The 14,366-nt window shown below is 34.9% G+C and overlaps 1 protein-coding gene across 3 annotated transcripts in view; it reads left to right on the top strand.

Moving 5' to 3' along the window:
* The window catches only part of LOC147064431 (uncharacterized), a 65,314-nt gene extending 50,948 nt beyond the window's left edge, over window positions 1-14,366 (top strand). For all 3 annotated transcript variants that reach the window (XM_085957944.1, XM_085957945.1, XM_085957946.1), the window contains exons 4-8: window positions 1,557-4,005; window positions 8,478-9,684; window positions 10,819-11,216; window positions 12,585-12,675; window positions 14,129-14,366. In XM_085957944.1, coding sequence (XP_085814070.1) covers window positions 1,557-4,005; window positions 8,478-9,684; window positions 10,819-11,216; window positions 12,585-12,675; window positions 14,129-14,147 — 4,164 coding nt within the window. In that variant the 3' untranslated portion in view covers window positions 14,148-14,366. The remainder of the gene's footprint in view (window positions 1-1,556; window positions 4,006-8,477; window positions 9,685-10,818; window positions 11,217-12,584; window positions 12,676-14,128) is intronic.

Raw genomic sequence — 14,366 nt, 5'->3', positions numbered from 1 at the left:
CATTATATTTATGATTGAACTGTAGTTTAATAAGTTATTTCAAAGATTACAAATGGATGTTGTTATCATTCATATTTTGAATTATTTTACATTTAATTAAAAAATCGTCAATTTTTCTAAAAAAAAATAGGTTTCTTATTTTATACATTTTTATTTTCTAACCATGAAATAACGTGTAGGTACTTAATGATAAAGAGAAACCCGTTATAATGTTTTTTTTTCTCAAATTGGAAGTTTATGTATGAATTAAAAAAATATCTAGTGTTTTGAACAGGTACGTCATATTAATAATTATTACGAAAATCTTAAAATTTAAATTAATATATGCTTCGTAATTTGTATTCTGTTGCTACGTATTTATAGTGGTCGTGCTTTTTAGTGGACTGTAATAGGACTGGTGATATTTATCTCTGTAAATTTAATATATAAAAAACACAAGCTTTGAAAGATCTGTATATGCGAATTATTTCTTATAATTTACGTATAATCTCGTGTGTAAACTATTTATTTATTGTGTATATGTATTTGACCTACTATCGACACTACTGAATGTTGTGGATGCCATGGTGATAGAGCGATAGGACTAATCGGGTTTCCCTCCCTTCTCTTCCCAAAGAAAAGAAACTTTAAATTATGATACAACGGGGTTGGGTTCCTGTGCAATACACAATGGTTAAATTCTTGTAAAATTCGATAAAATAAAAATGTTCCAGGAATATACTTCTCCATATCAATGCATCTCACAATCTTTATTTTTTAAACTTATAGGGTTATGTGAATTTTGCACATTAGTTTTTTATACCACAGAATTTTGAAAAATGGGACCCAAAATCAATGTACGGGTATATTTATATTATGTACATCTCCATATATGTTATAATATTATACAAATAGCTGCATGTCTCTATGTGATCATGCAGTGTTCGAAATGGACAATTTTACGAACCGGAGCGCTCGATAATATTCCGAAAATATTAACATATTATTTATGTAATAATTTAATTATTATATAAAAATAGTGTAGGTATGTATTCGATTTTTTGTTGTATAGGTAGGCTACCAAGATTAGATGGGCCAGTTTTGTGGCATGCGAGATTTGGGCATAATCGGCAAGGTAGATGACAATTGAGGTTTACGTCACGTCATAAACAATATTTTTTTATATGATTCCGATATGTTTCATATAAACTTTAAGAATTATATTTAAATATGTAAATAATTATATTACTTTTTAATAATTCACGAATTGTAGTGCAACTTTTCATTTTTCCACGAGACGGAGCGATAATCTCGAGGATTTCACGAACAGGAGCTGTGCTCCGGTGCGTTCCAGTCCATTTCGAGCGCTGTGATCATGCCAAAAGAACTTTTCTAATCTATATAAATAAATTGTGTGAGACATTCAATGTATTGAAGTTGTAGTGTTAATATTATATAATATACATTGAGAAACTCGGTTTTAAGATAAGTTTGTTTAAATTAAAGTGAGGTGCCAAAAAAGTCCCAAGAATAAAAGTCGTTAAAAAACACTAATCATCGTTATTGATTTATTTCAGGTAACTTTAAATCGGTTAGACATCGGTTCTAATAGTGCTCAATGGAATAACGGAGCCGCCAACTCTGGCTTTGAGTCTAGCCTCCTCGCTTCGTCCTTTCTTCACCGTGGCGCTATCACCGACCCGTTGGCCTTCTACAGAAACGGCCAGTCGCAAAAACTGGCTGCAGACATGAAAGATGTCAAAAACGAAAATGATCGATCTGAAAAATCAACGAAAACTGACAGCAACCCGATATCAACTTACAAGGTAAATTTTCCTGATAACGGTTCTGAAGACAGCTTCTATGACAGTTGTCCAGAAAAAGAGAGTGTCTTCAAAGATGAGACCCAGCAACTCGAGGAGTGGAGAAGGGCATCCAAGATAAGAAGATCATTACAGTTTCCGCGACGGACTTCTGCCAATCGAGGGAAAGTGACCGATCTACCTGACAATGTAGGAAGCGTAGATCGGATAAAACGAGAACTAGAAAGCATCAACAGACCTTCCTCTCATTCGTTGGTTCTTCATTCGAGTATCAGAAACGACGTGCAAAATGTGTCTCCTCCCATCATTGAGCCTGCCAAGATCGAATGTATCCCTGAAAACCCCGAAGATAACTTTGGAATGGATTCTTCCTTAGAAAATTTTACAATTAAGCCGAGCATATTGAAAACGAAGAAATTTATAGCCGTCGAAAGGTTAAATGAAGTAAGGGAGAGACTGAAATATCTTTCTGGAGAAAATAAGTCTCGCGTTGAAAAAAATGCTTGCGAATTTGTGGAAACGATCCCCGAATCATCTTTGGAAACCCTGACTCCCGCGTCTGGTATTCGATCTTACATGTTCGGAATGGACGGGAACAACGTCGATAATGAAAAAATGCTATATCCCCGCGCCACCAACAGCCTCGAATCCAGAGGTTCAAAGACAATCGGCAGCTCTTCCGCTAGAAATGACGACTGGTATACGAGAAGAAAGTCTTACGGTTTCGAAAAGGTGCAAAACAGTTTAAAAAATGATCACAGTTCTCTTTCGAGTCGCGACAGGGATAATATTGAGTCGTCTACAGATAGCGGTATTTGGCGATCCACCGAGATAGTTAACGCTCTATCTAATTCTAACTCTAATTCAATATCTCAGAGTGCAGAATACCGCAGTTCTAGACCCGTTTCCAGCGGAGCCGTAACCCAAGGTAATGGCACCACCCATAACAAGGAGACCTTCGAAGACTGGTTAATTCAAAACAGAAAAACCTTCACAGAAAACCTTTACAACTGTAACAAAAAGGATACAACCGATGAACATGAACATGAGTATGGGCAGCTACAAATGAACGACCATAGAGTAAACATTAAAAACAGCGTACAGCACACAGATCTCATTTCTGTAAGTGATGCTATACAACGTAACGAGTTATCTTTGAAGAACAGCTTATTTAAAAACAATTACAAATATCATTCGGAGAGAAATTCCGTTTCAAACAACGGCGGAAATAGTTACAGTGCTCAGATTATTTCTCCCGGAAGTGAACTAAAACCACAAAGTGTGACAGAAACCGTAAAAGACTTGCACGGGCCGAAGATGTTTGCAGACACCAAGCGAGAGATTTCTCCAAATTTAGATGCCCACCTGCGGCCGGAGGAAGACACCGCAGAAAGGAAAAACAAAAAAGTAGAGTTCTGTAAAACCGAAGTACACTTTGCAGCCGAGTCGGGTCGAGTGAATATCGTGGAGACAGACGGAAAGCCGCCCTCCACGAACAATTTCAGACGTCGCCGTAGAAATGGCAACAATGTCCCGAAAGACATCGAAAAGAATGGTTTTCCTATAATGCATTTCGGTGACAGCACGCACGAAACTAAAACATCCGAATTCCAGGTTTACAATGTGGAGAATTCCGATGACAGACTAAAACTCAATTTTGCTGTGATAACAGAAATAAAGCCAACAATAAAAGACTCGCCGACTAAGCCGACGGCTGAAGATCCTCCTTATTTGAATGAGTTGAACTGCGATGATGTTTCAGAGACCGATCAACCTCGCGGCATATTAAAAAACAAACCCGTAAAACCGCGACCGTACCATCTCGGAGAAGACAGGCAGATATTGCCCGATAGCAACATTTCAGAGAAGTCCTTATGGGGAGTCAAGCTTCGGCCTGTTCAAGACGCAGCCGTTGCTCCTCTTTGGAAATCGTCAGTCACCCTCAAAAACCATGCATCAGAACACGCGGAGAAAGATGGCGTCGATAATAAGCTGAAGAGTGCCATTTTGTCCAGATTATCAACTGTGAATGAATCGAATAATAAATTGGACGATAAGCTGCTGACGTATGTCATCAATGATCTCAGCGAGACCTCAAGCACTGAGATAAAGGGCTACTCCACAAAAGTTAATTTCGGTCTCGGCGATCCCATCATAGAAACGTCATTCCCGCATTTAAATAGTAAAACTGGAAATACCAATGGTAAGTAATGCATTATTATGAATTAAATTACATTTACATCTAGCACAACTTAAATATCAGCAGGTTTTCAACATTTGTCAGGTTCGTAATTATCTTCCATTTACTGATCACGTCCCATTTAAAAATCGTGTTTACCTGAGCTCATTAGCATATTTAATTGCCATTTTTAGCAAAAATTATGAAAATTTATTCTAAATATGGATTTCCTTTAAAAAACACCCTATCCTGCGGGTCTATTCTATACACAAGGCGACTATCGACCGCTAAAGTGATAGTATTTATTACATATTTGTGTTCAGGTATTATAATTGTTACAATAAGTTAGCCGTCTAAACAGTCAAAACTGTCTATCTCACTCTAAATTTTATCACAGCCAAGAGAGGTACTGTTAAAATATAGCACTTATTGCAACAATTACAACCAACTTATTATAATTGTTATAATAAGTGCTAATACTTTGATACAAACCTACCCTAGTTAGCGGTTGTATTTATCACTTTATCACTTTAGCGGTCGATAAGTATAGAATAGACCCACTGATATAAAATCTTTTGTTGGAAATTTAAAAAATATTGAACGTACTCGTACATAATTTGATAACATCTCATGCATATATAACATACCCACTAGACAACTGACGGGATTTGAACCTGTAACCGCTGGATTCACATTAGTGTGCTTTTATATTTATATCATATATATATATATTATTATTTCATATATATATTCATATTTTCTTCTAAAAAGATTTCTAGTGGGTATATTTTGTATGAAATGTTTGAAATCAAAATATATCCCAAGCTTTGCTCCAAATTAATATGTATTAATTTAAAAAAAATATGTTACACTGCACCTTTTTAAGTCAATTACCTGCTGATTTTACTTTTATGTAGTTATCTACTGGTGATGGGTCTGTTTTTTTATAGTTATTTTGCAATACACACACAATTAAATTTGGTTAGTAAATTTTGTGCATGCGATTTATTTGTGGCAACTTTATGAAAAGGTTTTTATTAACAATGTTCACGGACCACAAGCAATAAAAAATAGGTGGCAACCCGTTGTCGAAACTCAAGAGCGGCCAACACTCAGCCGTAGGCAGCCACAGATAACTGCAGTTGTTACATGACAGTCCATTTTAATATCTACATTAATCCTTACAGTGCGGACGGCACACCTGTTGTGTCCTCATTAGGGTGCCATTAGATATAATTAGCATGTTATTTAAATGTGGTAATTAAATGCTCCGCAGTGAAGCGGTTTAGACACCATTTATCAAATCACATATAAATAAACCGCCCTTAGTTGAATAATAGTTGAGTGGCTGTCCTTAACACTCAGCTAGCTCTAATTTACTTGAATATTGTATTAATGAACTCAGAGTAAGGACCCAAATGACTAACAACCATTCCTCATAAAAAAACATCTGTTTGATTTGTTGTTGTCAGATGCTAAAGTCGGTCCAACCAGCTGTTGGACTCATCGGGCCGTCCGACCTGGTCGCCACAAAGGCCAATTTTATTGCTTTAAAAAAAACTGTGATGTCTTACTGCGTGCTTGAAGATCTCTTCACATAAATGTTGTTGTCCGTATTGATTAGCTTCTTTTTTTGTTATATAGATTATTAAATTCCTTTTCTTTTTGTTAATTCTTCGTGCCTTTCTCTACCATGGGACTTTGTGTTAGAGTAAAATCATTGGAATCAATCAAAGCTCACTTGAGAACGTGGCAACCTCAGTCTTGGGTATCTGCTGCCAGTGCGGAAAACTGCTGATGCCTCGTGCTACACTTGATTGAGACCGAGTGTGGTGCGAGGCGGGTTGGTTTGGAGGGTGTGTGTTTGTTTGTTTTGATAATCTCCACAATGCAGAGGACAATATTATGCTCCTCTTTGAAGCGATTATAGTATGTAATATTTTAATATCATCTTTTATTTGAACAAATGATTATTTGATTACGTTATATGGCGACAGAAAAAAATAAAACATTTTGCTCAAAAAGAAAAAGTCATGTTAATGAAGCTTTTGAGTTTGCTTGTCAACACTGTACTGAAGAAACAGTTGACAGATATTATATTCATCAACATTTGGGTGGACAGGTCATAGGCGACCCTCACACTTCTTTGGTGTTACGCATCCATTTTTGCTTAGTATGTATGTAGCTTAAATTGATAATAATAAAATTCACATACAACTGTATACAATTGCTACGAGTTGAAATCGATTGTAAGTATATATTATGTTGACTAACAAAATAGATCAAGACGCTTTCCACAAAGAGTTTTACCATATATTCTGTTTGTCTTTGTTCCATATTACTATTAATAAATTACTGCATTAGATAGGTGTGTATGATGTAGTCTGTTGACTTGTTACATGTAAGATTTTGCTTATTATTCAGTAGAGATACTTAGATATTATTTTGTATGTAGAAAATTAGCATGAGTTGCAATATTAATAATAAATTTTATTATTGAAAGGTTGTATCCTTCTAGAACCCAAATAAACATTCGCATCACTAAAAATGATACCAGATTCACGTGGAGAGTAGTTATGTACAGCTTTTACATTTATAAAAATGTCAAAATTTAATGAACAGTACTAAACTTGTACATTAATAATTGTTTTAATTGGGTGAAAGTCAACATGGTTAATATAGCAATTAGTTTTTTTTTAATTATTCATGCATTTAAATCCGCTTCAGTATACTTTGAAACTTGAATAATATGCTGCCAAAATAAGTAATCTCAGAGTAGTTTTTTTTTTATTGTATTGTATTGTATTAAGGCGATGTCTTCACTGAGCCTTTTTTAAAGAGGCACCTAGCGAAAAAATACGAAGCTTGCAATTTGAGACATTTTTTTGATAATTTACAATTTCAACTGTATTAATGAATATATATGTATCTGAAAACATTAAAAATAAAAATATTTTTTATTTTAAGTCAAAGACAAACTTACAATTGTAAAAAATGTAATAAAATGTGAATTTGTTCTATCGGTCCGCACCCTATTATTACATATATTTTATGGTCATATTTATTATTAAAATTTAGTTTATTAAGTTTTATAAGCATCACCTAAGCAATTTTTGACAAATTCATAGTTTTAATATTTTTTATATCTATTTTAAAAAACATCGATTTTTATAAAAAAATATAAATGTGTATAACTTGAAATCCTTTATATTTATATTAATATAAATATTTTATTTATATTTATAAAAATAATTGATTTGATCTAAATAAAAAGGATTTCAAGTTATAGACATTTATATTTTTTATAAAAATCGATGTTTTTTAAAATAGATATAAAAAATATTAAAACTATGAAAATGTCAAAAATCGCTTAGGTGATGCTTAGAAAACTTAATAAACTAAATTTTAATAATAAATATGACCATAAAATATATGTAATAATAGGGTGCGGACCGATAGAACAAATTCACATTTTATTACATTTTTTACAATTGTAAGTTTGTCTTTGACTTAAAATAAAAAATATTTTTATTTTTAATGTTTTCAGATACATATTTATTCATTAATACAGTTGAAATTGTAAATTATCAAAAAAATGTCTCAAATTGCAAGCTTCGTATTTTTCCGCTAGGTGCCTCTTTAAAAAAGGCTCAGTGAAGACTTCGCCTTAAAGGGCTGTTGTGTTTGTAGACTTTTAGTAAATCTGTAGTGGTTGAGTTTTTCCACTAATAACATAGATCTGCATCTCATTAGTTACTGCCGATTAACCGCTGTAGTTGGTTGAAATAAATATTTGACAGACGAGAATGTTAAATGACTTCATTCAAATTTACAGATTATTTAACTCGATCAAAGCCAACGCTCATTAGGTTTACCGGTAACAGTTCAGTCCGAGACTACAATACGAAACATTATAATACTGCTACAAAAATAATTATAGACGTTTCGCAGCCAAAATCAGACAGCTCGAAGATTGAAAAGCAATACAGGAAGGCCGTATCCGAATTGAAATCCACAGCGTTAGTTAGAAACACTGAATTGAACAATGTGAAATATCGAAACGAAATGATCACCATCCAAAAGAATAAGCCAGACATAAAGACTGCGCTCAAAAGTAAACTGTATGAAACGCAAAAGAAGACTGTTCACACCAAAGATTGCACGGATGATAGCGCGGATGAGGAGGTTCGCAACTTGATGATCGGGAAACCGGAGACAGGATCCCGCAAGTGGAGGGACTCCAGCATCTACCGTAACCGGAATAACAATTTCAACCGCATTTTCATCCAATCTAATGATACTAAATCACCCACTAATATCATTAACACATTCAAGATAAACAGACCAGGTAAAATACTTTGTGGAAAACGGTTTTTATATAATAATAACTTAAATTCATACATTTTTTTTGTTTATGATTAGTTTATCGATGTACTTGGTAGTTTAAAATAGACAATATTTACATTTAATGCCTATCATTTAAATATGTTTTGCAGAGTCTATCGAAATGAAGAACGAGATGCAGTATGCAAATGATAAAACGCCTTCAGACGATTCGAGATCTCACAGATTAGGCATCTCCAATGTTCAGATTAAAAAGAGCATTCTGGAAGAAAAATACAAAGGAACCGATCAGAGGTCGACGGTGGTCAATCGAACTGCAATCAGCAAAGAAAATATCGCTCACATTCATAACAAAACACCGCACAGAGGGACCTATCCGCACTCTGATGTCAATAAAAAAACAAATGGCACCACCGAATCAACTTTCGCCGATTCTCTGTCCACTCCCCGAGCCTCGATACCCGGGAGAGGCTCCGCCAGAAAACTCAAAGATCATGAGCTGTCATACTTCGGAGTGAAGGGTTCGACTGCTACGGCAAGTGTCGTCGTTGAGAAATCAACAGTTGAAAAATCAACGGTTGAAAAGAAACCTGAGATATTCGAAGATTATAAAAATCATGACCCCATTTATGAGAATGTGATGCTGAAAAGTGCCAAAATCAAAAGTAAAACAAAGACTAAAGAGAATGTTATCTTGAAAAGCGTCGAGGTTGAAAATAAAACGAAGACCAAGCATCCCGGGGAGACTATCATCGAGGAGTTGACTAAGGCTGCCGATGAAATTTTGCAAGCGCTCGACGGATACTCCGACGGAATCAACACGACCGATGATGATGAAAAGAGAAACAGAAATAAATACATGCCAATGGCGACCATCTCCGAAACGAATTCGGTCAAGCGTACGACAAAATCATCCGAAAGCAAAGCTGTGCAGACGCACCAGAGCAGCAAAACCAAGCACGGCAATCTGTGGCCGGGCCCCAAGAGCAGAACGCGGACCTCCTCCAACTCCAGCCTGGAGAGCCTCACCAGAGAAACGGTGAGCAGCAGCAACAAGCACAAGAGCCACACTAGCCACACCCCCCGTGTCGCGGACGGGGAGAGAGACAAATCGCACAAGAAAAAGATTTCCTCCTCCGGGGAGGTGGTGAAGGCTCGGAGGCTGCAGCGCGCCCACAGCAGGGATGCCCTCTTCCACAAGCACGGCAGCTCCTCGGAGGACGTGGCTCAGGCCGAAGTGATCAGAAAGAAAACCAAACGAGTGAAGCACGGCGGCGACTCCGGTCGAAGTGTATCCAAGGTATTAACGTATAATGATCAGAATGAAAGCATTATTGATCGATCGAAGGAGTCAAACAGGTCAGTTAATTTCAATTTATTCCTTTATGATGTCGTACCCTTTTTTTATTGATTACTATAATTATAAACAAAGCCATATAAGTCTTCAATTGCTTACTGATTTTGTATCCGGTGCTATCATGAATTTCATTGTACGTTCGTTGGAATAGAAACGGCTACACCCATTTCCACGGGCATTGCACATTGTGCCTGATTTTGATTTACGATTATATCCAGGTCGAGACGATTTTTAATGTGAGACCGGGCTAACATACGGCACAGAATTTACCGATTCTTAATAAAAAAATTAAGTTCAACGAGGCACAAACCTAACCTAACCCGGACATTCCTGTATAGAACTAAATTTATGATTAAGTTTTGAATTATAAAATTGTGTATTTCACCAGCATTCCTTAAAACTAATGCAAAATACCAATTGAATATTGATAATGCTGCATCTCAGTTACCATTCGGATACATTAAATTTATTCATTTGTGTAAAACACATTTTCATGTAGTCACCATCATTCTGTAATCTGTATAGCACAATTGTATCCATACAGAAAGTTTTTCAAGTGCTTTCTCCTCATGTCACCAACAGTAGCATAGTAGGGTGTGTTTGCAATTGTGTTGTTTTTCTATTTTCCACCAGTGGCTCTAGCCGTAGTTTACTAACTCTTGAACTAAAGCAAGGAATTTAATTAAGAAAGTGGAGAGCTGCAAAAGCTTTTACCCAACTTGCGAACAAAGATTTTCTTCTCTTATGAACATAAAAACAATGTACACAAATAAGTTGAACTCTGAAGACAGTATTCGAATTGCTGACATCAAAAAATGAAATTATTTACCTCGATACTGTGATTTTTATCAGTTTATTTATATGTTGTTTTCAAATTTATTACCATATTCTCCATATAAATGTTTTAATTATGAATTAAAATTGAATTTTGTCAGTTTTCCGAATTCTGTATAATTTAAGAAACAACACTTTCAACGTGAAGGATGAGGGGGTAATATTGTTGTTAACAAATATAATTTGGGGTACCTACCCAAAAAAGTGCTATGCTCAAATCATCAAAACACAGTAAGACGAAGAAGTTAATTATTATATTATGGAAGTTTCTTCTTCAATAAAAAGTTTTGTTTGTGTTGAAGGTCAATAGCTGCAGTGACACCTGATTACAATCACAAAACAGCAGTCTCGACCATAAAAAGTCTACACGATAGGCACTCCCGAAGAGAAAGAGACAAAAACAGCGAAAAGGTGAGATCATTGGGAAGAGAGAGAGGTCACCGAAGTGAAAAGAGCGGTCAGAGCTCGCTCTCCTCGCACTCCAAGCAGAGAGTCGTCCCTCCGGAGAAGTCTCGCAGTGTAGACACTTCTCTCGAAAGAGAGAGTGGACTTAGCAGAGAGAAAATTCACTCGAGGGAGGCGGTCAAGAAACGAACCACGTCAACTCAAAAGCATCGCTCTCATAGCAAATCAAAATCGGAGGAACTGCACAGTGATGCAGGGAAGAAAGTCAAAAGTCTTTCCAGCACAAAAACTACAGGTATGCATATATATAAGACATTGCTACAACTAAAGAAAATTTGTTTAACAAAGTATAAGTTTAAAAAATAAAACAAGAAATAGAGTCACTTAATATTGCACCATCAAAACCGGCTACCTATGTTCTTTATCATCCTAAAACATGGAAATATTTCCAGAATATATTCTGGAAATGTTTTTGCCTCAAGGTAGCAATACCCCGTCGCCTCAGATTATGTTAAATGAACAGATGTAGTTTCTATACAAAAATCTTGCCATAAAATTGAAGCTAATTCCGGGAGTCATAAATACTGAACACGTCATGGTGTTATTTTTGTCATAACGGACTATTCGTCATACTACTTTGCCAGTCACTGCAAATGGCATACTAAAAGTTCCCTCGTTTACAATCGATCTACGCTCCGGACTTGCCTACCGCTTTTATTTGCAAAACAATTTGTACAGCATCACCTATGATTTAATGTGTTTTTCAATATATCTATCAAAATAATGTTGAATATTCGCGAGTGAAGAACTACATGGTTCTAAGTGTTTGTCCTTGGAGAAACAAAAGTAACAAAGAGGCAGCTTAGAATACTACTTCATTATTGGGTTTGTTTTTTCAAGGACGAACACTTAGAACCTTGTTGTATTAGGGTCGCGCCGCGAATGGAGAACTACATGGTTCTATGTGTTTGTCCTTGGAGAAACAAAAGTAACAATGAGGCAGCTTAGAATACTACTTCATTATTGGGTTTGTTTTTTCAAGGACGAACACTTAGAACCTTGTAGTATTAGAGTTGCGATATGTCATATTAACACTGTCAGATTCAACTGTATAAATGGCCCACATTTAAAATGTTTTACAATCAGATATTTCATTAAAATGAAATACCAATTTCTTCATAATATAGTTTCATTATGTTTGTTTTTTTTATTGCAACATCGGAAGCTACCGATTGTGCTCAATCGGTACAATCACCTTAATAGCACCTGTACATGTGCATAGATTTACTTGCACCAATACAATCTCATTCTTCAAGAGTAAGCAAGACGTGATATTGTCATTGTATTGTGCTATTTGACAGGTCGTGAAAATGTCAAAACGTTCAAAATGTGTCTCTGTGCAGTGTGATTAATTTTTTTCCCGGTAGGTTGGCCACTACCATTCTACTCCACACTCGCAGATATCGCACAGTCCAATTGTCGCATGAAAATTCAGAAGCTTCTGAATTTTTTTTATCCATGCAAGCATTTTTGCAACTTGCACAATATGTGCAATTTTTTGTTATTGCCGCAATAATATGTACTGCCAGCAGTAAATTCCTGGACGTGTAAACGGGTATAAGACTGGGCCTGAATTTACTTATATTGCCTTCCATTTTTTTAGCAGAGCCAAGCGAACACAGAAGCGGAAGCTCCAGCAAGAATGCTGAAGGCCAGCTACATTCTCATTCAAACTCATCCAACACGAAGACGGAGTACGTAATTTTATACATCTGTCAACTTTTATGATGTTTCAAAATATTAATCCCACCTAGTTTGACATATAACCTACACTTTTTTAAGTTGAATCAAACACTTCCTGAAAAGTAATAGAGATAGGTACTGATGAGTTGTTAAAAGCAAAAACGCCACTGTCTACAAAAATTCGAAAATCACACATAAATGTACAAATATTCTCCATATTCTTGTGTATATTGTGTACAACTTAACCAGATGAAATGCAATATCCCCAGAAAACCATGAAAAATTGGGTTCACATGCAGTCACCACTGTCCACGTGACATCTTTCAAATACACCTTTGTTTAAACCAGCCAATTAGGAGACAGCATAAGAAATTTAGCAAAATGGCCACCCTATATTACTTACGAATGTTGAGATGCAAACTCACCACTGTCCATTAAGAAATCATTAAATTTAGTCACTTGGATTATATCCATTTTAAAAATATTTGTTTCTGCACCATCTAATATCTATAATAGTTCAATTAAACCTCAGATGTTCGTATAAAGTATTAGAATTACCCCAGCATCAGTTTTATTTCATTTCTCACAATATGACTCCGTAGGACAGTGGCATATTTGCTTTTATACAACTCACTTAATATAGTATTTAACATTAGGTTATAGATATAAGGTTCCTTACAATAGCCGTAATTACCTCATATTGTATAAATCTATTTTACAGGTAAATATTATATTTGTCAATTTTCCCAAAATATGTCTTCTTGATATTATAATTATTATTTATATTATGAATATTCGATACTCCTTTCCTATACTGGTCAATGATTATAATATTTGAAATTCTGAAAAGACAACAGAACCAAATGCATAGATGACCAAACTGTGTTATGTAATTAATTCAAACTTAAATTAGCAAAATTGTTAATTCTACAATTAGAATCATAGAACAAGGATAAAAGTCAACCTAAAACATATAAATATAGATAGATACATTACTAGAACAACATTAGAAGATTATGAAACCTAATTTTCATGTTGTAATAATAAAAGATTCACTAGAGTCTTAGCCTAATGAGGTTCTCTAATCATAAATCAACTTTTGATGAGAATAGTTTTTATTTGATTTTTTAATTGAAATAGGGTACACACAGTCATCCCGTTTCTAACTGTTGTAACTTTCTTCATTAGGCATTGCCAAATTTCGAAATCCACTCACATATTATTATATACAACAACAGCACATTATACCTACTTATTAGGATTTAATCTTCAAACTCGATTAACTGAAAATTAATAAATTACAATCTAGTAAAAAATGTTTTTTAAACCTACATAAAAAGTATTGGGTGATGTGAAATCTGCATTCATACCCCTCGGGTCATTAACTGCTCAAAAACGATATGAAATTATCCAAAAGTTAAAAATATTTGAGTCATAATAACTTATGTTTATCTTTTTTTTCAGACGTGTAAAGAAATCATAATAAAAACTCATCGGCATGACTCACAAATGACACTCACAAATGCATCACCAATGAAATTCTTCCATTGTTCTAATATTGTTTTGTACCTATTAACATTTTCATCGTGTTTTATTCATTTTGACATCATTTTTTTCATCAAAACAATGAACATGTCAAGATAGGCTTGGCGGAAATTAATTATTTTTTAAATTATTGTTCCTATTTTTACATTAATAATGC

The sequence above is a fragment of the Rhyacophila brunnea genome, unplaced genomic scaffold, assembly GCF_057557595.1.
Source record: "Rhyacophila brunnea isolate RB1 unplaced genomic scaffold, BYU_Rbru_1.0 scaffold_7, whole genome shotgun sequence".
Taxonomy (NCBI): domain Eukaryota; kingdom Metazoa; phylum Arthropoda; class Insecta; order Trichoptera; family Rhyacophilidae; genus Rhyacophila; species Rhyacophila brunnea.
Note: the sequence above shows the minus strand (reverse complement) of the source record. Positions and strands in the feature narration are given on the sequence as shown.